At 40.4% G+C, this 22758-nt stretch overlaps 1 protein-coding gene across 5 annotated transcripts in view; it reads right to left on the reverse strand.

Moving 5' to 3' along the window:
- Window positions 1-22758, reverse strand: part of EIPR1 (EARP complex and GARP complex interacting protein 1) — a 165810-nt gene that overhangs the window by 67996 nt on the left and 75056 nt on the right. For 4 of the 5 annotated variants that reach the window (XM_034766431.1, XM_034766430.1, XM_034766433.1 and 1 more), the window contains one exon: window positions 16082-16238. In XM_034766431.1, coding sequence (XP_034622322.1) covers window positions 16082-16238 — 157 coding nt within the window. Of the gene's footprint in view, window positions 1-16081; window positions 16239-18794; window positions 18815-22758 lie in introns of those variants that run through there. The other variant, XM_034766434.1, reaches the window with a different exon arrangement.

The raw sequence follows: 22758 nt of genomic DNA on the forward strand, positions 1-22758 counted from the left end.
CCAAATTACTTGAGGATAGCTAACGTGAAGCCAATTTTTAAAGAGGGCTCCAGAAGTGATCCCGGTAATTAAGGGCCAGTAAGCCTGACTTCAGTACCGGGCAAACTATGGTAAAGAACAAAATTGTCAGACACATAGATTAACATAATTTGTTGGGGAAGTGTCAACATGGTTTTTGTAAAGGGAAATCATGCCTCACCAATCTACTAGAATTCTTTGAGGAAGTCAACAGGCATGTGGACAAGGGGATCCAGTGAAAATAGTGTACTCAGATTTTCAGAAAGCCTTTGACAAGGTCCCTCACCAAAGGTTTTTAAGCAAAGTAAGCTGTCATGGGATAAGAGGATAAATCCTCTCATGGATCAGTAACTGGTTAAAAGATAGGAAACAGAGGGTATGAATAAATACTCCATTTTCAGAATGGAGAGAGGTAAATAGGTGTCCCCCAGGGGTCTTTACTGGGCTGAAATTTTTCATGGTTGATATTTCCTCATGTTGATATTTATTTTATTTATCTATTTGAAATTTCAGCCAAAACAATTCAGCCATTTCTGAACATAAGATTAAGGAAAATAACATTGATTTTCAATGTTAAAACAATTTTGGCTAATTTTTCTTTGAAACTCTAGTGTTAGTGACTTGAAATTTGGCAGGAGGGTAGACTGTGTGTTGAGGATATGCCCTTTTCCATCCCTATGAAAATCTGCCCAAATATGGTCAAGTTAAAGCCTTTGGGGGAAAAAAAAAACACAATTCATTCATGCTCAGTAGAGATTTGCTAGAGTTTAACAGGTAAAATCTGAAAATCCTGTCTTCACTGAACATGCTCAGGTTTCTCACAGCTCCTAGTGCTGACCAAACTCCTACTGCTATCAGTTACTCCAGTAGCTCAAGTGGCAGAGGTCTTTGTGGTGACTTTAAAGACTCTAACCCTGCTGATGAACCTGATGATATATACTTCTTCTCCCTCCCATTTTACTTAAAAAACAAAAATAAAAAGTAAAACTCCACCATACTACATTAAAAGAACATTATTAAGGTTGCGAAGTCAAGCACTCAGAAGTTGGGAAATGCCAGAATTAAGGTTGCCTGTGCCTGTGAACAGGATCCCTGCCTCATTCAGTGCACAGAATGAATGCTGTTCATGTAATAAACAGTTGTTCAATCTTATTTTTAATTCATTGTTCAGTGTGTGGCTTATTCACCGCACACTATTCAAACCCTACACTGAGGACATAATTATTAACTTCCTCATGGACTATGGTGCTCATCACTTAAGTATTTGAGAGCTTCCCAAACATTAATGAATGCTGCCCACTCTCAACTTTATGGTGAGAAAGGCAATTTTGGCGATTGCTGTAGGAATTCTTACCAGAGGACCTAACTAATCTCAGTACCCCATTGTACTAGGTCCAGTATAAAAACATAGCAAGAGACAGTACTTAATCCTGCCCTAAAGAGTTTACAGTCTAGTGCAAATGGTGGTGAATTTGGGATGTGGAAGCTGGAACTGGGATTCAAGCTCATCTTCTGAAGAAGCTGCTAACGTATCAATTCCTACTGAGATAGGGAAGAGTTAAATTGTTGATCTATAGGTGAAAGGTTCTATAATTCATTAGACATGTCCTGATGTATCCAAGTCCACTGTAAATCTAATGTTACACCTTTGAGAACAAGGCTTGCTTTCTGAAAAGATGATTTAATGAATTTACAGGTGTGATCTTTTTGGAGTATACACCATCAGGGTCTTCCACTTTCTGGACACGAAGGCAAAATCTCCCACACTTTGTTTTCAGTCTGAGACTGTCTCCATTACAGATGCCACAGTGGCACAGCTACAGCGCTGCAGCTGTGCCACTGTAGCACCACAGTATAGACTAGTGGTGGGCAACATGCAGCCCGCGGACTGCATGCGGCCCATCAGGGTAATCCTCTGGCGGGCTGCCGGAATGTGTGTTTATATTTGCACGGCCGCCCACAGCTTCCAGTGGCCAGCAACGTCGAACCGCAACCACTGGGAGCTGCGGGCGGCCGGGCAAATGTAAACAAACTGTCTGGCGGCCCGCCAGCGGATTATCCTGACAGGCAGTAGGTTGCCCACCACTGGTGTAGACACTTGCAACAGTGATGAAAGGGGTTTTTCTGTCACTGTAGTTAATCCACCCTCCAAGAAGTTGTTACCTAATAGCTCTGTGTTCTTGGAAAACCAGGGTGCATTACCCAGCCTGTCTGACTCACGAAAGACCTTCCTCGTCCCAGCCTCTGCTTGAACCAAATCTGCATCAGAAGAAAGACTTACAAAAAGCAGTGAAAAGGCAGTGGGAGACACACCTAAACCACTAGGATAAAGATGACAGGATTAAGGAAACTCTCCTAGCCTCATTTGCATCGAATATGGGACAAGGATGCATCTCTATTAGCATACAGAATGGAGAACAGAGATTCCAAGGCAAGAACCACACTGAACTCTGGGACCAGAAAAGCAGGGAAGCACTGCATGATGGGAGATCTCTACTCCAGATGTTAATGAACCCACGCCTGCACACACCCAGCTCAGCAGTTATCAGACCAATTCTAGGAATAAATCCTTTATTGGTATCCAAAATAGTGAAGCTCCCTAACTGCATTGTGAGCTCCTTCCAAGGAACAACACCCATAGCCAGAAATGATCAGCTCCCATTGTCTAGCCTGAACAAAGCAACTTTGGTATACTCCCTTGAGCCATCAGTTTACATATAAACAAATCTAGTGTTCTCCCTTGAACCATTGCTGTTTCTCTACAAAATCCCCCACCCATGCTCAAGTAAGTATTCTGATGACTGGATACAAAATCTGCATCAATTCCATTGGGACTTCATCTTCTCCTGACTGATCATGCTGGGGGCTCTGCCTGACTCCAGCACTCCGAACCCTCAGCTACACCACCACCTGGGACCCCCGATCGATTCAAGCTTCATGGAGTGGTAAGAACCCATCTCTCTCTCTCTCTCTGTATATATGTATAGCCTTCTGATCCTGACTTGTGTGATCAGTTATAGTTTTGTAAACCTTACTTTTATAATCAAATTTAAGTTAGATTTATTATTTTAACTGTTTTGTTTGTTTGGCTGCCCTATGGTTATTATCTGGCAATAAATAATTTTCATGATTAAGCTGGTTGCTTTTCTCTCTCTCTCCCTCCTCCACCCCCACTGCCCCCCGGGGGTGTTTTTTGTTTTCCTCATTCACTCTGCAGCAACGCTCCTCGTACCTAAGCTAAAAGATTCCTGCAGCGACCAAAAATCCTTCATGAGAATCCTACCTGAAAATCATCAGGAGTCAAGTGACTTTTCACATGTTTTCCTGCCAGTTCCAGATATTTTTCAGAAGATGACCCCATAAAAAGGAAAATGACCAAAATGGAAAATAATATAAACAATGTTTCAAAAAGTTAGACAAGTGGTACAGTATTATTGGTTATTCGTATAAAAAGAAGGGAAGAAGAGAGGTCAAGAAAGTAAAAATACTGTTGAGTTCAGAGTTATGAAACAGCATTCTTTAGTAAACCAAAATATAATATTAAGAGAGGAAGTTTTATAAAGGATCAGAATACAAGGTCAGGAGGTCATTGGAAATGGGCCGGAAGTTGTATTCCAGTCAAAAGCAAATCTATTTCACTTGTTATATGGTAAGTTTGCCCAAAATTTTCTTTTATATTATTCTTCTACGTTTTTCTGCACACAGAGACAGGTGATGAAGAACATAATTTCAAGAAATCAAAGAGGTGTGAAACAATTATTTAAGTGCTGAAAGTTCTTTGACTTTATCTACAATGAATCAGCTTCATATCTTGATAGATCTGAAGTTTTGTGCACCATGTGAAGAAAATGGAGGGTCTAGGACATGCGTAATAGACAGGGCTTAAATTCTCAGACAGTATTTCCCAGAGCCCTCCATGCCCTCCTCCCCCGCAACATGCTATAAAAACACCGTGGGGGGGGAGGGGGGTGTTTGAAAATATTTACCGGAGTACCGCTCCAGACAGCTCCACTGAATTTAACAGACATTAGCATGTGATGCTATATTCTTTGGCAATTTCTGTAAAAGGAAAATAATGCAAACTATACCTATGATCCTGATATTGAATGTGCCATGCTGAACCTGCTGCACTTGTACAGAGCCCCTTGGATACATTTGCACAGCCTGCAGAATTGAGCATCCCAGCCCAGGTAGACAAACTCGGGCTAGTGGGGCTCACACTAGTGTACTAAAAATAACTATGTAGACAATGTTTTGAAGTGGCATCTCAAGCTTCGAAGCCCACTCCATTTTCTAGGCTTCAGACCCTGAGCTCCAGCCCAAGCGGCAATATCAAACTGTTGTCTACACAGCTATTTTTAGTGAATTAGTGTGAGCTCCTCTAGCCCAAGTCTGTCAACATGGGTTGGGAGGCTCACTCCTGCAGGCTGTGTAGACAGACCCTATAAGGTTTCAAAGGGGTCTGCCCAACCAGGGGTCTTGAGAGTTCATCTATTTTTAGTAGTAGGTCCTATCATATGTTAAAATAAGTGACAATTTTCATTTGTTCTCAATGCAAAATTACTCATCAGTAGATTGTTCTAATTACACAATTTCTTCATTATGTGAACATATAACATTTAAAATGCTATCAGCAGAATTCTGATTTTCAAAACAATTTGCTTGATATTAACTATTTACTAAATCAATTTATATATCTTCAATTTTGTTTCCTTAAGCATGCATCCTTAATACTGCATTAATGAAATGAAATCTTAAAGACATGGCAGGAAATATGATTATATTTGGATTAATGTTACTATCAGACCCTTAATGATAATTCTTCCACAATACTACTGAGGTGGAAGTCAAACAGCTTAATGGGACTAAATTAGGGGGCTCAGACAATTTCCATCCAAGAATATTAAAGGAACTGGCACACGGAATTGCAAGTCCAATAAGAAGGATTTTTAATGAAACTGTAAACTCTGGGGTCATACCCAATGACTTGAGAATTGCTAATACAGTTTCTATTTTTAAGAAAGGGAAAAAAGTGATTCAGGAAACTACAGGCCTGTTAGTTTGACCTCAATTGTATGCAAGATCTTTGAACAAATTTTGAAAGGAAAGTAGTTAAGGACATAGAGGTGAACAGTAATTGGGATAAAACACAACTTGGTTTTATAAAAGGTAGATCATGCCAGATGAACCTCGTCTCCTCCTTTGTCTAAATAATCAGTTATCTTCTCAAAGGAAAAGCAGTAGATCTAATCTACCTGGATTTCAGTAAGGCATTTGATATTGCTCCACATGGGAAATTATTAGTTAAATTGGAGAAGATGGGGATTAATATGAGAATTAAAAGGTGGATAAGGAACTGGTTAAAGGGGAGACTACAATTGGTCATACTGAATGGTGAACTGTCAGGCTAGATTTCCTCAGGGATCAGTCTCGGGACCAATCTTATTTAAACATTTTTATTACTGACCTTGGCACAAAAAGTGAGAGTGTGCTAATAAAATTTGCAAATGACACAAAGTTGGGAGGTATTGCCAATATGGAGGAGGAAAGAATATCATACAAGGTTGTCCAGATCTTGTAAAATAGGAGTAATAAAAATGGGATGAAACTTAATAGTGCAAAGTGCAAGGTCATGCATTTAGGGACTAACAACAAGAATTTTTGCTATAAGCTGGGGATGTATCAGTTGGAAGTGACAAAGAAGGAGGAAGACCGGGGTGTATTGGTTGATCACAGGATGACTATGAGCCATCAATCTGCTGTGGCTGTGAAAAAGGCTAATGCAGTCCTATGATGCATCAGACGAGGTATTTCCAGTAAAGACAGGGAAGTGTTAATATTATACAAGGCAGTGGTGAGACCTCATCTGGAATAGTGTGTGCAGTTCTGGTCTCCCGTGTTTAAGAAAAATGAATTCAAATTGGAACACATGTTCAGAAAGGCTACTAGGATGATCTGAGGAATGAAAAACCTACCTTCTGAGATGAGACTCAAAGAGTTTGGCTTATTTAGCTTATCCAAAAGATGGCTGAGGGGAGATAGGATTGCTCTGTAAAAATACATCAGAGGGATATACTAGGCAGGAAGCAGAGTTATTTAAGTTAAGTGCCAATGTTGACACAAGAACAAATGGATATAAACTGGCTGTCAAGTTTAGGCTTGAAATTAGGTGAAGGTTTCTAACCATCAGAGGAGTGAAGTTCTGGAACAGCATTCCAAGGGGAGCAGTGGGGGCGAAAAAACTAACTGTCTTCAAGACTGAGCTTGATAAGTTCATGATGGGGATGGTCTGATGAGACTGCCTATAATGGCATGTGGCCCATCAGTGACTGACAGTAGCAAACATCTGTAACAGCCAAAGATGGGACACGAGATGGGGAGGGCTCTGAATTATTACAGAGAATTCTTTCCCAGGTGCCTGCCTTGTTGATCCAGCCTACATGCTCAGGGTCTAACTGATTGCCATATTTGGGGTCAGGAAGGATTTTTCCCGTGGGTCAGATTGACAAAGACCCTGGTAGTTTTTTGCCTTCCTCTGCAGGATGGTGCATGGGTCACTTGCAGGTTTAAACTAGCGTAAATGGTGAATTCTCTATAACTTGAAGTCTTTAAATCATGATTTGAGGACTTCAGTAGCTCAGCCACAGGTTATGGGTGGGTGCGGTTCTGTGGCCTGCAATGTGCAGGAGTTCAGACTAGATAATCATGATGGTCCCTTCTGACCTTAAAGTCTATAAGTCTATGAATATATTTATTTAGAAATATATTCATAACTAGTGCTTGAAAATGCTGCCTACATTCAATGCCAAGTGTTACAATTATGAAAAACTTGTTTTTTTGCATTTCCTGACAAAGTTTTTGTTTATTCCATTTTTGTTGGTACATGTCATTAAAAAATAAATAAATAAACAAACAAACTTACATTATGGGGTCAATAAACACCGGAAAGCACTTAAGTCCATCTCTATGTAGTATTGCACTTAAGCCTTTGCTTAATTGTCAGCATGTGATTGTGTCCCATTGACTTCAATGGGATTTAAGCACATGCTTAAAGTGAAGTACATGATCAAATGCTGTCATTAATGGATTTATTTTTCCTGAACTGGGGCCTTAATACAGTCCATATAGTAATATTATGAAGCTGTTACAAGTCTTTTCCACTCGCAGTTAAAGTGTATGTTAAACTAGTAGAAATCAGTGTTTACTGTAGTCAAACCACCCAGCACTGAGAACTCCTGTGACCATACCAGCTAAGAAAGGATGAGCCTAGACAGTCCTTGGACAAGAGACCTCCAAGGAAAATCCAATTCATATGAAAGAGGTACTAGTAAATCAATAAAAAGCAACGCTCTGCCAATTGCAGATTGAACCGTCAGGGGGTACTGTGCTGCGAGATGGTGAGGGCTTTTATTTCTTTATTTTTAAGATGTGACCAAACTGATGTCCAGATGAGCTTTGGTCCTTTAATTTCTCATGAAACTACTTGAAATAATAGGAATAACAACCTTAGCATTCTGGCCACATTCTACTTTGGGCAATTATATTGTGCGGACCTAAATTCCCCCTACCTTTTAAATTGGATGTGGTATAATTAGCTTGCCCCATACCCTAAACTTTGATAGATCATGAAAAAAATGGCCCTTAATGCAGCATTTTGGTCTTAAACTTCACAGAGAAGTAGGAGGAAACTGCTTGATTTTAAAAGAATTATCAGGTTTTCAGATCAGCGAAGTGAAAATTTTCCTGATTGCTTCTTAAACCCCATTTTAGAGTACAAATGAAGGAAGGGGCTGTATGCTACAGAGTAAGATAAAAGACAACACAATGCCAAGAACAGAAAGGAGACAATGAAGACCAGAGAGGGGAAAAGGAAGGAGGGGAGACTTTGGCTGTAAAGTGAAGTATCAAGCCAAAAGAAAGGGGTCTAGTTACTGAATCATCAACACGTGAAGCACCTGCATGCTCTTTGTCTGGCTCCTACTCATAAGTTAAGGATAACACTGCTTAAGCTTGAGAGATCTGGCAAGATCACAACTTGCGATAGTTGGAAGAACAGTAACCATGGATTTCAATCAGTACATCATATGACCTTCTCACTAAAGAACATCTATTTCCTGTGGAGTTCATAAATGCCTCTTTTATTATTAAAACCCACACTGTAAAGTTATGTGAGGATTAATAAGAAATCTTCTCTTTGAATAAAATGCTGGTTTAATTTTCAGTCATTAAGAGCAACCTCCTTCATTGACAAATGGCTTTTCCTGTGCCAGATACCTGCATTTGTGCTGTCCCCAGTTCTAGTTATTAGCATAATTTGTTGCAATTGACTTAAATCCCATTTCCCCATGAGCTTCATTGGTTGGTATATTCTGGGAAGGCATCAAATGCTTGTCTTTTTCAATCAAATTTCGGTGTATGAATTAAAATTTTGGTGGCTCTGATCCCTCCTAATTAGAAAGATGTGGGAAGTCACAGAGAGAAACACGAGGTATTCATGCTGAAAAGAACTAGCCCTGCCACTGTTTACTCACGCATGGGGTTAATCCTGCCATCACCAATTTGGCAGACACATGGCTGCCCCAAAGGAACGGATATTGGGGGAAAAAATGAATATTGTGGATACCTCATTTCCATTAAGTCTGTCACTAATGGTTTGCTGACTTGCCTACCAACTTCAAGTGTAAGCAGAAGGAGCAGCTCCGACAAAAGTAGTAAAATGAGTATGATTTTCTGTTTTTCCTCATTTAAAAGGGATTTCCCACATAATAAGCAACGTGAAGATAGGCCTTTTAAACAGAAAGAATAATTTTTAATTAAAACACACTGAAGACAGATTTGGTTAGGGAAGAAAGCATTTATTTTCTATTTAATGTCTCAGTGCCTTTATAAGAACAAAATTAGATAACTCTTTCGCTAGAAAAGCTTCTTTCACTCCATAAAGAAATATTAATATTCTCCCCTACTTGACAAAAGGCTTTTGGTACTGGTACAGTGGTTAAATTTATAGTACTATCTATATTCTTACAGTTTACCTCACATTTTTCAGATTGCTAACCAAATGCATGCTTAGGAGAAAATTACAATGGATTATACAGAGTGATAAATATCCTATCTATCTTCTAACACAGCAGGTCTGCTCTCTGTACATACTTAAAGTGATCTCTGTTCACTTTTTTGACAAAGTCAAGTTTTTATTGCACTGCATACATGTTAGCACTACAGAGCTAACACTACTCTAGTCTAGCACATGAATGCTTGGGAATTATTATCAGTGTTCTAATTCTGGAACATTGATTACTTATGATACATAAGCCAGAAAACACTCACCTTGCTAACAGATCACAGGCATACTATGCAGAACTTAAAAATGGAGAAGATTTGAAATCGAGAGCATTAGTCCACGCCAAGTTACTTCAGCCAGTGTTTTTTTGTTGTTGTTCTCTCCCTGTCATCTGCTCCTCCTCCACTCCTCCCTCCCCCCACCCAGGGTTTCACCATTCTTCACCAACTTAAAACCAACAAGATATTTTGCTCAGTTTTCTAAAACACTTACTCTTGCAAAAGAAACAGAGTAAGTTGTTGGATCCAAAACTCATTGCCTATTTCAAGAAAATTTACTCAAGCCTTTCCATAAGATAAGTTGTGTTATAATAGTTAAAGAAGCAACACGAAAAAAGAAAGAGCTAACATTACAAACAGTATGCCCTGGCAACTTAGGCTATATCTACACTAGCATTTTTGTCGGTCAGAGGTGTGAAAAAACACCCCCTGACTGACAAAAATTACACCCACAGAAGTGCTGGTATGGACAGCACTATGTTGGCAGGAGACACTCTCCCGCCACTCATTGGGGGTGGTTTTATTATGTTCATGGGACAGCTCTTTCACGTCGGCATAGAGTGGCTACATGGGAGACTTTACTGCAGCACAGCTGCATCGGTACAGCTGTGCCATTGTAAGGTATCTAGTGTAGACGTAGCCTAAGTCTCGCTTAGGACTCTCTTTTTACTATTGGTTATACAACAAAGTGCTTGGTGATAAACTACCTTAATGGGTGATTTATACGCCCTTTTACAAAGTAGTATGGATTTAGCCATATGACATCCCTTAGTGCAAGGAACAGCACCTCACTACTCATCTTTTCCAGATCATTAAAAGTATTTATTTACAGTTGCTTTCTCTCTCTTTCCTGCCCCATCTTTCATAAATTCAGAACATACTAATTTTAAAAGTTTTTCCCGCTAAATATTCAAGAGACCCAAAAACAGCTGGCATTTTTTAAATTGCTGCTTCCCTCTAGTTACTTTTATATCTGCTAATACTTAGTTCCAACATTTCAGTTAATTGCCTGGGAACTAATCGAAGTAGTAACTCCTCCCTTATCCATCTGCAATCAAAGATAGCTTTAACTGCCATTCTGACAACATCATCGTTTTTCAAATGTTTTCAGTAGCTGTCTTCTGCCTCTTGAATCAAATTCAAACTTTTCAGTACTCATCTTTAAGGTCTTGCACAGCTCAGCTTCCACTTACTTCTCTTTTCACTTCTCCCTTGTTACTTCATGTACCTAACTGGCACATTTAACTATCTTTCCCTTACCTCCCTCATCCTCATTTCATCATGCATTTTTCCAGGTGGACTCACTGGCACATCTATAATTCCCTTTCTGATCCAGTTGTCCTCCCTTTCCTGAAGGCCTATAAGTCCTAGTCTCACCTCAATGCCAGCTAAGCAGAAACAAGTTTTAGGAAACCCTCACAATGCATATATTACTAACCAAAGTAATCACAGAGTCCTATTGTTGCTTTCCCCTTTCCTTTCGCATCTCCTTCTCCCACAGCATGTTGTCCAACTTCTCTTGACACGCCATATTTTAACTCCAATTGTAAGTTCCTCACGATATCATCTATTTCTCTAAAATGCCACACACAATATCACTATATAAATAAACAACAATTAAATACAGGACCTCTTCTTGCAAACCCTTAATCTTGCAAGTTATCCCACTGAAATCTATGAAACAACTTACAGGCTCAAAAGAGAAGTTGAGAAAACTCTTTAAAAGTGAACTCAGCTTTCAAAGCCAAGAGGTGGCAAGCATAATTTTATCAACAATTTCCTGAGATGAAGAAGTCTCAGTTTCCGAGCAGACTGCTTTATTTCTTTAGAGTAGAAGCCCTCCCTCTGTTACTAACTCTTGGTGTGCATAACAATAACTGTATTCTAATTTCTATAAGCATAATAGACTAAGTTGTCAGATTTTTTTCTTACATGCTTGATACATAAAAAGTGCAACTAGAAAAGGGGAAACTTATAAACTGTAGAAGTTATAGGTGGAAAAGACCTAGGCTGTTTATGCCTCAAGCTAGCAAAGCACATTACAGGGCTACACAAGTTTAAATATAAACACATGCTTAAATGTTTTTTCTGAAGTAGGGTTCATATCCATTTCCCTGCTCATTCAAATGTCTGCTATATCCAAAGTAAGAATTTTGCTAACTCCAAGATACATTGAAGCTTAGCAGCAGTACAGATTTGTGTAAACTGCAGATGAATAGCAGTTGGTGGTATTCAAATACTGACAATACGCATGGCAAGAAGAGCTCCAAATTTCTTTGTCCACAGATGTCATGGTTAGTTTTGTCAGGATATAACTAAAAAAACATTCCAAAAGTCTTTGAGCAGAGGACACATGAAGCTCAGAGACAGGTAAGGAAAAGTTAGAATTTGTGTCATCACACATTAGGCATTCTTTTTTGGTCTTGTGGCACCTTTGAGACTAACAGAAGTATTGGGAGCATAAGCTTTTGTGGGTAAGAACCTCACCCCAATACACTCCCAATACTTCTGTTAGTCTCAAAGGTGCCACAGGACCCTCTGTTGCTTTTTACAGATTCAGCCTAACACGGCTACCCCTCTGATACTTGATTTTTTGGTCTTGGCTCAGAAGAAAATACACACTACAGTGGGTGTACTATATGGTGTGTGTGTATATATGTGTTTGTTCCAAAAACGAATTCTGCATTTCTTTACCTCATTTCATTTTTGAAAATCTATGTGCCAGTGTCCTTGTCACTTCTTGTTAAAACAAAGTCATTAAAAGAAAGAATGGTAAGTGAAAAAAAATGAATACCTAGCATCTTGGCAGTGAAAATAATTCCCTTCTCTCTTCGCACCCCACAGTATTTCTAGTACACACCGTATTAGAAATAGAAATAATATCAGAGGCAATATTCTAACTATAAGGCCTTCGCCAGGCAATAGGAAATGAACATAGGAAAATCAGCTGTAGAGAAAAGAAGCTGAGATGCAGGATACAGTGGGAACCATGAAAGGAGAAAGCATAGGTAAGAAAAGGACAGTGTGAAAAACAGGAGAGTTTGGTAATAGAAGAGTAATGTTACAAGCACATTTTAAATTTAAATTTTTCTCTTTCCTTTTCTTTTCCTTATAAAATGCAGATAAAGATATTCGATAATTGCAATCTTCTTTCTAATCTTCATTCCAACCATTCATTTCAAAACTTGACTTAAAAAAAAACTTTTAAAATCTGCTATCACCTCAAATGTGCAATTTCAAGAGCTGTCATGATTCAGTTAACGACTCCCTTCCCTCGCTCCCCCCCAAAGTAACTTGGACGGAGTGCCAGACTGCTCAGAGAGGGTGTAATCACATTGCCTCTGATAGCTAGACTACAAAGCATATAAGCTCTTTAGTTAAAACAGTAGGAGATTGTGTTTTTGAATGAAACATTGACCAGGTAGTGCAGGCAGCCGCAGCCAGCAATCTGAATGACTAACATGACATTTATGTAGCCAAAGAATCAGCCTCCTTAATGTAAGTAACCCATTTGACTATAAAGTTTCTCGTGCATTTTCATCATGATTTTTAAATACTTTGTTTTTCTTCAAATGAAGGAAGAATGTTCTTGTCGTTAAAGGTAAATTCTAATCCCAGTTCTTCCACGACTATTTGGGGTAAGTCACTTAGTTTTACAAAATACCTAAAATACAGATATTGAATTAAACAACAAAACAGATTTTTAAACATCTAAGTAGACACTTGTCAACACATTGCTCTCTGCTTGGTAGTTAGCCTACATGTGGATGAAATTAACAAACCCACAACTTTACTGCACACTACTGCCTTGTGTTTCAGAATAAAATCTTAAAAGTAATATTTTGAATGATGCAGCAGAGACCCCTATACACCAGGTTTTTGTGTATACTTGTTTCAGTGGAGTTCTCAGGACTGGATACTACTCTATCTTGACCCAATTCTGGTTGGTCTCTGGTCAATCTAGAGAGGTGTTCAATTAATAAAGGTAATTTAACATTGTAAAATTATTCAGGATACCTTTGGGTAGTCTCTTACAAGGAAGGAGGTCTTGAAATACAGTACTATTTATTAGTTTTAATCCTTACTAAACTAATTATAAGTGATTCTGAATTTAAAGCACCAACACAAATTACCAAAGCCACACCCAAACCCCGACTGCACCCACACCAGCTGGCCCTCCAGACCTTGCCTTCAGGCCCTTGTCCCGCAACCTCAGTTGGCTGAACACCATCCAGCCAATCTGCCTCTGAAACACACCCAGGAAACAATCGGTATGCACTCATGCTTCACACCATCCATTTCTTTGCCCTGGTGTTCCGCCCCGATGCCAAGTGGCAGGACCTGCTGACACCTAAAGGATGGCTAGGCTGTACTTCACTCTGGTTCTATAGCCCTCCTGGGATACTAGCTGGTGGCATCTTCACGAAATCATGAGCACAGGCGTGTACCTGGCATGGTTCAAGAACTCCCCTGACATCTGTCCTTTCTGTGGCCAGAGGGAGACCCTGGCATACTTCTATGTAAAGTACATCAGAATGCAGACCTCTTCTGGCTTCTCTAGAACCGCTTACGGAAATTCTGGCTGCACTGTCTTCCACGCCTCCTTATCCTAGGACACCCCATCCACGGGCCCACAAAGTCACAAGACCTCATAATCAACCTCCTCCTAGTGCTGGCCAAGTCAGCCATCCATCACAGTAGGAGAAGGAAGCTGAACGGGGCGGGGGTGCTCTGTGACTGTGTGGCCTAATTCCGGTCCCTTATCTGCTCAAATCTCTAGGCAGAGTTCCTCTGAAGAGCATCCACTGACTCCTAAGACTCCTTTGAGGAACAGTGGGAGCTGTCTGGTGTTCTCTGCTTGGTGTGTCCCCGTCCCACTCCGATCCCTCATTATTACCCTCTTATGTCACTCCTGATCCTGTTTTATTCATTTGTTGTCCACTTGATGCCAGTGATGTTCAGTGGTTCCTCATTCTTAATTGAGGGGGAAGGCCTTTTGTTTTGGGTAGGCCTACGCCTGCCCACCCTAGGTGCTTCAAACAGTACCCACACCAACTCTGAAAAAGTCTGAATCCAAACTTGGCAGGTTTACTACCCAGGCACTTCCTTAAAAAATAACTGGGCAGACACACAGATTAAGGACACAACTCTGGAACCAATGCACACCCTAGTGAGCACCTAATCACTCAAGTAGTCTCACTGGGTTTCCAGTGAGGGGGCTCCACAATATGGCCTAGAGAAAAATAAACAAACCAAAAATAATAGGTTGGGTTTATAAACAACAAATCATGTTGAAAACTTGATCGTTTTTTATTGAATTGCAAAATTAATAGATATATAAAAAGAATTAGTCAAGCAATTTTTATAGGGCCTCACAAAATGTTAACTTGAAGTTTAAATTATATTTGTCTTAGATATAAGGCCTGTTACATGGCTTGAAAGCTAGACAAAGGATTGCAAAGAAAAGGATAACACACTCCCCAAGACAGCAGCAGTAGAACTTCAGAGAGTTAGTGTGGTTTGGGAAGGGCATAGAGGTGAGACTAACCCACTCTGGGTCCTCTGAGTGGAGGAAGCCAGCAGTAAGTGAGATCTGCTGATGGCAATTCTCCAACTTTACCTTTTGCCCTTCACCTCTGTGCAGCACAGGAGCTTTTTAAACCTGTCTTACAAAAAAAGTCTAAAAAAAAAAAAAGAGGAGAATTTGAGGAAATAGGGTTGAATCAAAGTGCTATTTCCTTTGATGCAATTTCAATAGACTCCCACAAGAAAGTCATAGAGCAATACCTGACACAGCATAAGTGTGTTATGTTGCAATGTCCAGTTCAATGTATGTAAATATGATGTAACATCTCTCAATTCCCATGTCTCATCCTCTCCCTCCTCATTCACCCTTTTCTGGGTGGTATCTTCAAAGTTTCTTGGTGGTGGTAGTGCAAGGGGTCTGTACACTCTGAGATCATGGTCCTTCGTTCAATGCTCTGGCACACACACACACACACACACACTATTAGCCAGTGCAGAGAGTTCTCCTGCAATTAGTACTCTGCTTGCTGGTGTAGGAGTGGAAAATGGCCCAGAAGTCATAGCAGATGCCAAATCATGCTGTTATGACCTATGGTTGAGTGTCAACATTCTGTTGCCTTGCACAGAAACATGCTATATAGATACTTACACGGGTAGGTGCTCATGAATATACGGTGAGCAAATTTCACTCTCTCAATCAAATAATGAAAACACACTGATAACACACTGCAATATTCCAGACCTCATTATAAATTTTTAGTTGACAAAAAAAGAATAAAGAGGAACTATGTAACATAATCAAATCTCCCCCCAGTAAACAATAAATTACTTATATTTATACCAAATAGAGCAAAATGCGGCCAGAAAAACAAAGATAAAATGTGATATCAAAATTATGTTCTGGACAAAGGCTAAAATGTTAAGTAGAGCACCCGTTTGTGTGCAAAGGTCTTGTATGAAAGGGGGGAAGACACAACAAAACAGTACACAGGCTTTTACAGGATGTGTTTTTTGCAAGGACTATAATACATGTTTTTAATCTATGAAACATCTGGGACCAAAAAATCAATTTGTACCATTTTTTAAGATAGAATAGTTTTAAAGTTTGTAATCCAGTTTCTATAATATAAATCTGCACAAAACTAACAGCACAGGGCTTTAGGCTTTTTCTGGGAATATAAAATATGCAGAATCCTACCAGGCCATATTGCCATGGGCTGTGTTGTCAAGGTGACAGAGTAGCTCCAGGGTTTGAGTGTTGCTTGATGAATCATCAGGGGATTCATGACTGCCTGATTCCAATTCCTTCGGCATCCTCCAAACAGCCGCACATGTCATGACTTTACTGTCTGAAGCTAAGCAACAGAGGATAATGTCAACAGATCATTGTACAGGAGACATACTGTATACATGCATCAACATCTATGCAAATCTTTAAGCAATGCACATCTGCAGTTTGAAATATTTAAAATATCATATTAAGCTGAATTCAAAGAACATACAACACAGATAAAGGCACAGACCTCAAGTCAGCAATCAGTTCACCGCAGAACTCACAATTAGCATACATTTAACCCACTTTTCCATGGTTTAAAGCCAAAATTCAGTTCTGATGAAAAGAGATTTTCCAAGCCCCATTCCCCATATGTTCCTTTCAATTAATGTTAGAAATGAAAATGACTCCTTCTCAAGTGTATAGTTTGCACCTTAACAGTAATAGTTTAGCCACAATTTTAAAATTTCTTCATGTGGATTTGCTGGGTTATCCCCAGTTTGCATGTATGGCACTAAGTCACATCCTTTGCTGTGAAAGACTGTTTAGCAAAAAGAGTTCTCCTCTAAACATATATGCATTCAAATTCGTCCCTTTAATTCCAGCTGTGAAAACAGTGTTTCCAAAAAAGACAAATACAAGATGTATTTTTATTTTTAAAAAAGCAGCAACAGCTCTTTAAACCCCTTTATGTTTAAATTTGCCTTTTAAAAAAATGATGATGTAGCAAAATATAGGTGTAGCTATGAAAGCAGTCTATCAGCACTATAGGGGAAAGAATTTTGCGCGGCCCATCTTCATTACCCTGCACCGTGTGTAGCAATTTGCATTAGTGCAAAGTGGGTGTAAGCATTACTAGATCAGAATGGCAATAATTTGCAACCACTTTGCACTGGTGCAAATTGCTATGCAACAGAGAACCTGGTTCAAGGTCAACAAGGGAATAGCACAGGGGTAGGCAAACCTTTTGGCCCAAGGCCACATCTGGGAATAGAAATTGTATGGCGGGCCATGAATGCTCACAAAATTGGGCCTGGGGTGTGGAAGGGGGTGAGGGCTCTGGTTGGGGTTGCGGGCTCCAGGGTGGGGCCAGAAATGAGGAGTTCAGGGTGCGGGAGGGGACTCCAGGCTGGGGCAGAGGAGTTTGGAGGGCGGGAAGGGGATCAGGGTTGGGGCAGGGGGTTGGGGCTCTGGAGGGGGCCAGGGGTGCAGGCTCCGGGCTGCACTTAACTCAAGCGACTCCTGGAAGCAGCGGCCATGTCCCCTTCTGGCTCCTAAGCGGAACTGCGGCCCGGAGGCTCTGCACGCTGCCCCGTCTGCAGGCGCTGCCTCTGTAGCTCCCATTGGCCGCAGTTCCCGGCCAATGGGTGCTGCGGGTGGGGGCAGTGTGCAGAGCAGGAGCCAGAGCAGGGCCATACTGCTGTTTCCGGGAGCGGCCCCAGACCCTGCTCCCCAGCTGGGGCACCTGAGCGGGGTAAGTCCCAGATCCCACTCCCCAGTGGGAGCTCTAGAGACGGATGAAAATGGCTGGTGGGCCAGATCCGGCCCGTGGGCTGTCGTTTGCCCACCCCTGGAACAGCAGATCAGTACAAGATACTGCTGCACACAAAAATCCTACCATTAATGGCAATAGTAAGGAGACCACTAATAGTAGGGGTTTGGGTTGGGGGGCAGTTTGGGGAAGATTGAATCCCTATTAAAATGGTCTATGTGAAAATCCAATGGGTAAGTAATGGTTACTTTAAAAAAAACATTTTCTTTTGAAGAGTTGCTTTGTATTAGGGACTGAGAGATGAAGGACTTCCCTTTCTGAGTACATATGACTGGTTCTAGTCTGGAGCTCTGAACTGAGGTGATTCTGCTGACTTTGAGAATTGAGGGAAAGGAAACAGGAGCAACTGTACTACAAAACAGTATATTGGACTAAGATGTCAGCAACATGGATACAGAAACCAAACAAGTCCATATTACAAAGCAGTTTGAAGCAAATATATAAATAAGGCATACGAACTACTTCCCCAAGGACAGAAAGAGGGTAAGCATTTAATCCAAAATAATTAATAATAAATAATAAGAAATCTTAGTTATCCATGAGAAACAGGAAAAGTAACTAGATAAAAATTGGATGAAATTAGGAAAGACCAATGGAAGAAGATGATAATCACTTCAAAGGAGGAGGGCTGAAGGGGAGGCTTAATTTACTGTGCAGACTTCAGAACTTGTTATCTGGCAAATGTATACACTAGAATTTGTACATGAATTTGGTCGAAGAGGCGATTTGGAATCACGACGGTGTTGGACAATCCCCTTTCGTCTGTTACTATGCAAACAGACCTGTACTAACTGTAGTGCATGCTGAGTGATTGATCAATATTTAAAACTCACCTAATACTATACCAAATTTGCCACTTCAATTCAATGTCATTACTGAACAACAACAAAAAAAGCAACTCTATATTGCTATTTTTCCTTACCAAATGCACCTAACACACTAAGCACTAAAGCAGTGCACCTAACACACTAAGCACCTCCACTATACAAAGAAAAAACAACTATCCACTTAAGTTAAATTTACAGTAAGTTCGTGTACTCAGTATCAGCTATGAGAAAGCATATTGTTAAAGAAAAAAGCAAGCACCTGGAGGCTGTCCCACTACCACCGAGAGATGCACAGAGAACCATGAAAGGTGTAAGCTGCTCAGAAGAGGCCATGGTACATAGACTTTCCAGAGTCTTAGCTAGGGTTAAGATCCATAGTGCCTGTGGGGAGAAAATGGCAAGTGATTTTCAGCTAGATTCTTTTGGGAGGAATTTGGGAAAGTGGTGAGTTTGGTATAGTCTTTGGTAGAAGTGTTGTTGTTGGTTTGTTTTTGTTTTGTTTTTCTGGCAAACTACCTATGACTAAGTTTGTCTAAAGGTAAAGATCATGATAAACTCCTTCTGCCCCCCATCATAGGGTGGGGCAGACCCAGCACATCACCACTTTTTGCTTTAACAAATTTAAACCCTCTTTAACATCACTTCATTTCTTTGTCTGAGTCTACTAGATGATCCACTATTATTATTTATATTATAGTAGTGTAACCCACACACCTTCTGGGTGTGGTGTTCTAGCCCATCTAGTAGCACCAAGACCACTTAGAGAGAATTAAATGAGTTTGCTCTAGAGCCCTAGTTAACAGCCAGTTGGCTTTTAGCTCATGCGGTAGAGGCTCATGCACTAAGCTCCAGCAGTCCCAAGTTCGATCCTGCTTGCTGACGACTGGGATCTGTCAGCATTACCGTAGCACCCAAGTGTGCTAGGCACTAAACATACACACAGAAAGGCTTGTCTCTGCCTGAAGAGCTTATAGTCTAAAAAACCAGACATTTTGCTGCAATCATCTCCAGACTGCAATGGCTATAAGCAGAAAAGAGTCTACCCTAAATGAGCTAGTTAACTGAGACAGTGCCCATATGTACCTTCATGCTATCTATTATTTACTGAAAAACATGGTGAAGAACAACTGCACTCTGATAATTTCCTGTTCCATGAAACCCAAAGTAAGAGATGCTGGCTGTGGAACAGAGGAGTTCAGCAGAGATGGTGATCCAAATTTGAACCCTCTGAAGTTAACCCATACTCTGAACAGGTGAGCAAGACTCAGCAGCCAAGCATCTAAGAAAGAGAATTCTCCTTACCACCTCAATACACCCTCATTTGGTGCCGTATTTCCAGCTGCAGCCAAACCCTGATGCTTTAGAAGATAGCAAAAACAAAACAAAACAAAAACAACACAAACAAAAAAACCCAGAATACACCTGGCCAATTGTGCAAAGGGAAAAATTCCTTCAAGAGCCCTGCAGACAATCAACTTATGCCCTGAAGCATAAGATTTTATTATATGATTTTATTCGATTCATCTCAGCAAAGAAAGTATTTTAAGCTCCGCAAAAGATATCTGGGATCTTAATTTTAACCTCCAAGTATTTCTGCAATGTTGAGTCTAGGGAAGTTAGTGTAACTTGTCAGTTGGAGCCCCACTTAAGCTAGTCTCATGAGTTTTGGATTTCATCAAGACAATGCAAAAGCCAGCACATCACACAGATGCTTGGAAGAGTAAAGGAAAATAATTGCTAATAGCAAAGAAAGCCACCTAAAGACTGGAGAAAGAATTTGAAGCAAGGCAAAGTTATCAAAAGCACCTAAGTAACTTAGGTGCTTTTGAAAATTTTACCTGCGGTCACCAATAAAGAAAACCACTTAAATTTCAAGTGTGCGCAGTAACTGGGCAGAGATTCTATCTAACTATAGTAACTATAAATGCTGTCAAGACCAAGCTGGAAATGTGCCTCACTACTGTATGCACAGGAGACTCCATTGGGTGGTGAAAACATAAAGATATATCATACTTCCACATCTTGCAGACTTAGCTATGCCATTCCTTGGAGCCCAGTATACAGTGTCCCTTCTGAGAAGCTGTTTATCTACTTTGATATGATGTATATCAGATTCCATTTGTTCTCCCAAAATGCAAGAGAGGCTTATCTTTTTGAAATGTAATTTGACCAGAATAGATTTACTGTATTAATGGCTGTTATTTTGTAGTACTTACTTGAAACAGCAATTTTTTTTAACTATTCGATTTTCATCTTAAACTGTTCTAAGCTTTCTACATTAGTGCATATCTTTATAATCCAATGTTAGCATGAAAACTATCAAACACTTACAAGGGGTCCCTCTAGCTGAGAAGTCATTTGTCCCAGTTCACTATGGGTACATCTACACAACCTGTTGCAGCAACCCTCACAGCCCATGACAGACTTGGGCTAGTGAAGCTTGAGCTAGCACTCTAAACATGGCTGTGGAGACAGTGCTTTGAAGTTATGGCTCAGGGTGGATCTCGGGCGCTGGAGCCCGAGCCCAGCAAGCCCAAGTCTGCAGATTAGGGCTAGGAGGCTCGCTGCCACCAGCTGTGTAGATGTACCTAAAGGAGGAAGTAGTTCAGCTATTTAGCTGTCTCTGGTCCAAATTTACAGAAACTGAAATGAGAAACTTCTATCGATTATTTATCAATATTTAAAATGACCTATTGTGATTACTCCCTCTTCCCCGCTCTATCATGGAAAAAAGCATCAATCTCACTGTAATGACAGTATTTCCTAAAATTTAATATTTACTAAAAATGGTCTCCCCAATGCTAAGGAGATGGAAGAACCTGAATTTAAAGGATGGCAACTCTTCCCTTTGTAAGGCTAATGCTTTTGTATGCACCTAACAGATACCAAAAGGTCTAAAGCAGAAGGGTGGCTCAGATTTTCATGTGTAAAATGATACAACACTGCACACCAGCTTCACTTCATTTGGAAGTGGCTAGGGAATGAAATCCAGTACGCATCAAAGAGGGGGAGTCTTCTTGGGACTATACAACTGGCTTACATAGTAGATGCACAAAATCCCCAAGCATATCATCTTAAAAGACTTTATTCATAGCTGGAATTGGAAATGCTCATGGAAACTGATGGGCCAATGTCAAGCTCTCATACTATGGTCTATTCTCAAGAATAGTATGTTCCTTGCAAGCCTTATCAGTTCTATTTTTAAATTTTGAAGGTATGTTGAAATTAGATGTTTCGCTGATTTCACTGGTGCAGAACTTAATTCAGAGCACCTTTCATCTTCCCTTACACTCATTTTAATGTACTTATATACAGCTAACAATTCATTCCCAGAGGTGTGAAACCAAAATGGAATTCTCATGGCCAAACACTGACGTCATTTTAGGTATGCCTAGTCTAAACCCAGGTTAAATTTCCCTTTTATATAAGGTATTTAAAAACAGATACTTTTCTCTCTGGTAAAAGAGCCAGGAAGGCCTGGAATAGATTGTAAAGTGTCAACCCGTTATTACAGATGGAGTAAAGTTCTATTGTGGGTCATAACTCCTGAAATCAAATAATCAGCAGCTACAGATCTACAGGAGACTCAGTATAAAATAGCTCCATCTACATATGAACAAGGCTCCCACGGCTACGTTCTCAATGGATATACAACAAGGGGATCACTAACTGTACAGTACTTGCAGAACTGGCCATACATCCATACGTTTCACGCCCAGATTACTTTGGAAGTCTCTCATTACTTTAATAATTTTAAATTTTCCATTCTTACTACTATTGAACAGTATCACTTTAGCCCTTGAATTTGTCTTGCACCTATATGCAAATAGAAATGTATATTTCATTATGAAAGATGCCAACCTATGGCGTTCCCTTTGGAGATCTCTGCTACAATTTTAACTCTCCCCAGTTGTGACATGCAAATAGCTTTTTACCACCTTCTCACATACTATCTTTCAGATACAATATCAAACATTTTTTCTGTAACTTTATACTCATCATGTTACACCAGGGGTCGGCAACGTTCGGCACGCGGCTCGCCAGGGTAAGCACCCTGGCGGGCCGGGCCAGTTTTATTTACCTGCTGACGCGGCAGGTTCGGCCGATCGCGGCCCCCACTGTCCACGGTTCGCCGTCCCGGGCCAATGGGGGCGGCGAGAAGCCGCGGCCAGCACATCGCTCGCCCGCGTCGCTTCTCGCCGCCCCCATTGGCCCGGGACGGC

This window comes from Trachemys scripta, chromosome 3 (genome assembly GCF_013100865.1).
Source record: "Trachemys scripta elegans isolate TJP31775 chromosome 3, CAS_Tse_1.0, whole genome shotgun sequence".
NCBI lineage: Eukaryota > Metazoa > Chordata > Testudines > Emydidae > Trachemys > Trachemys scripta.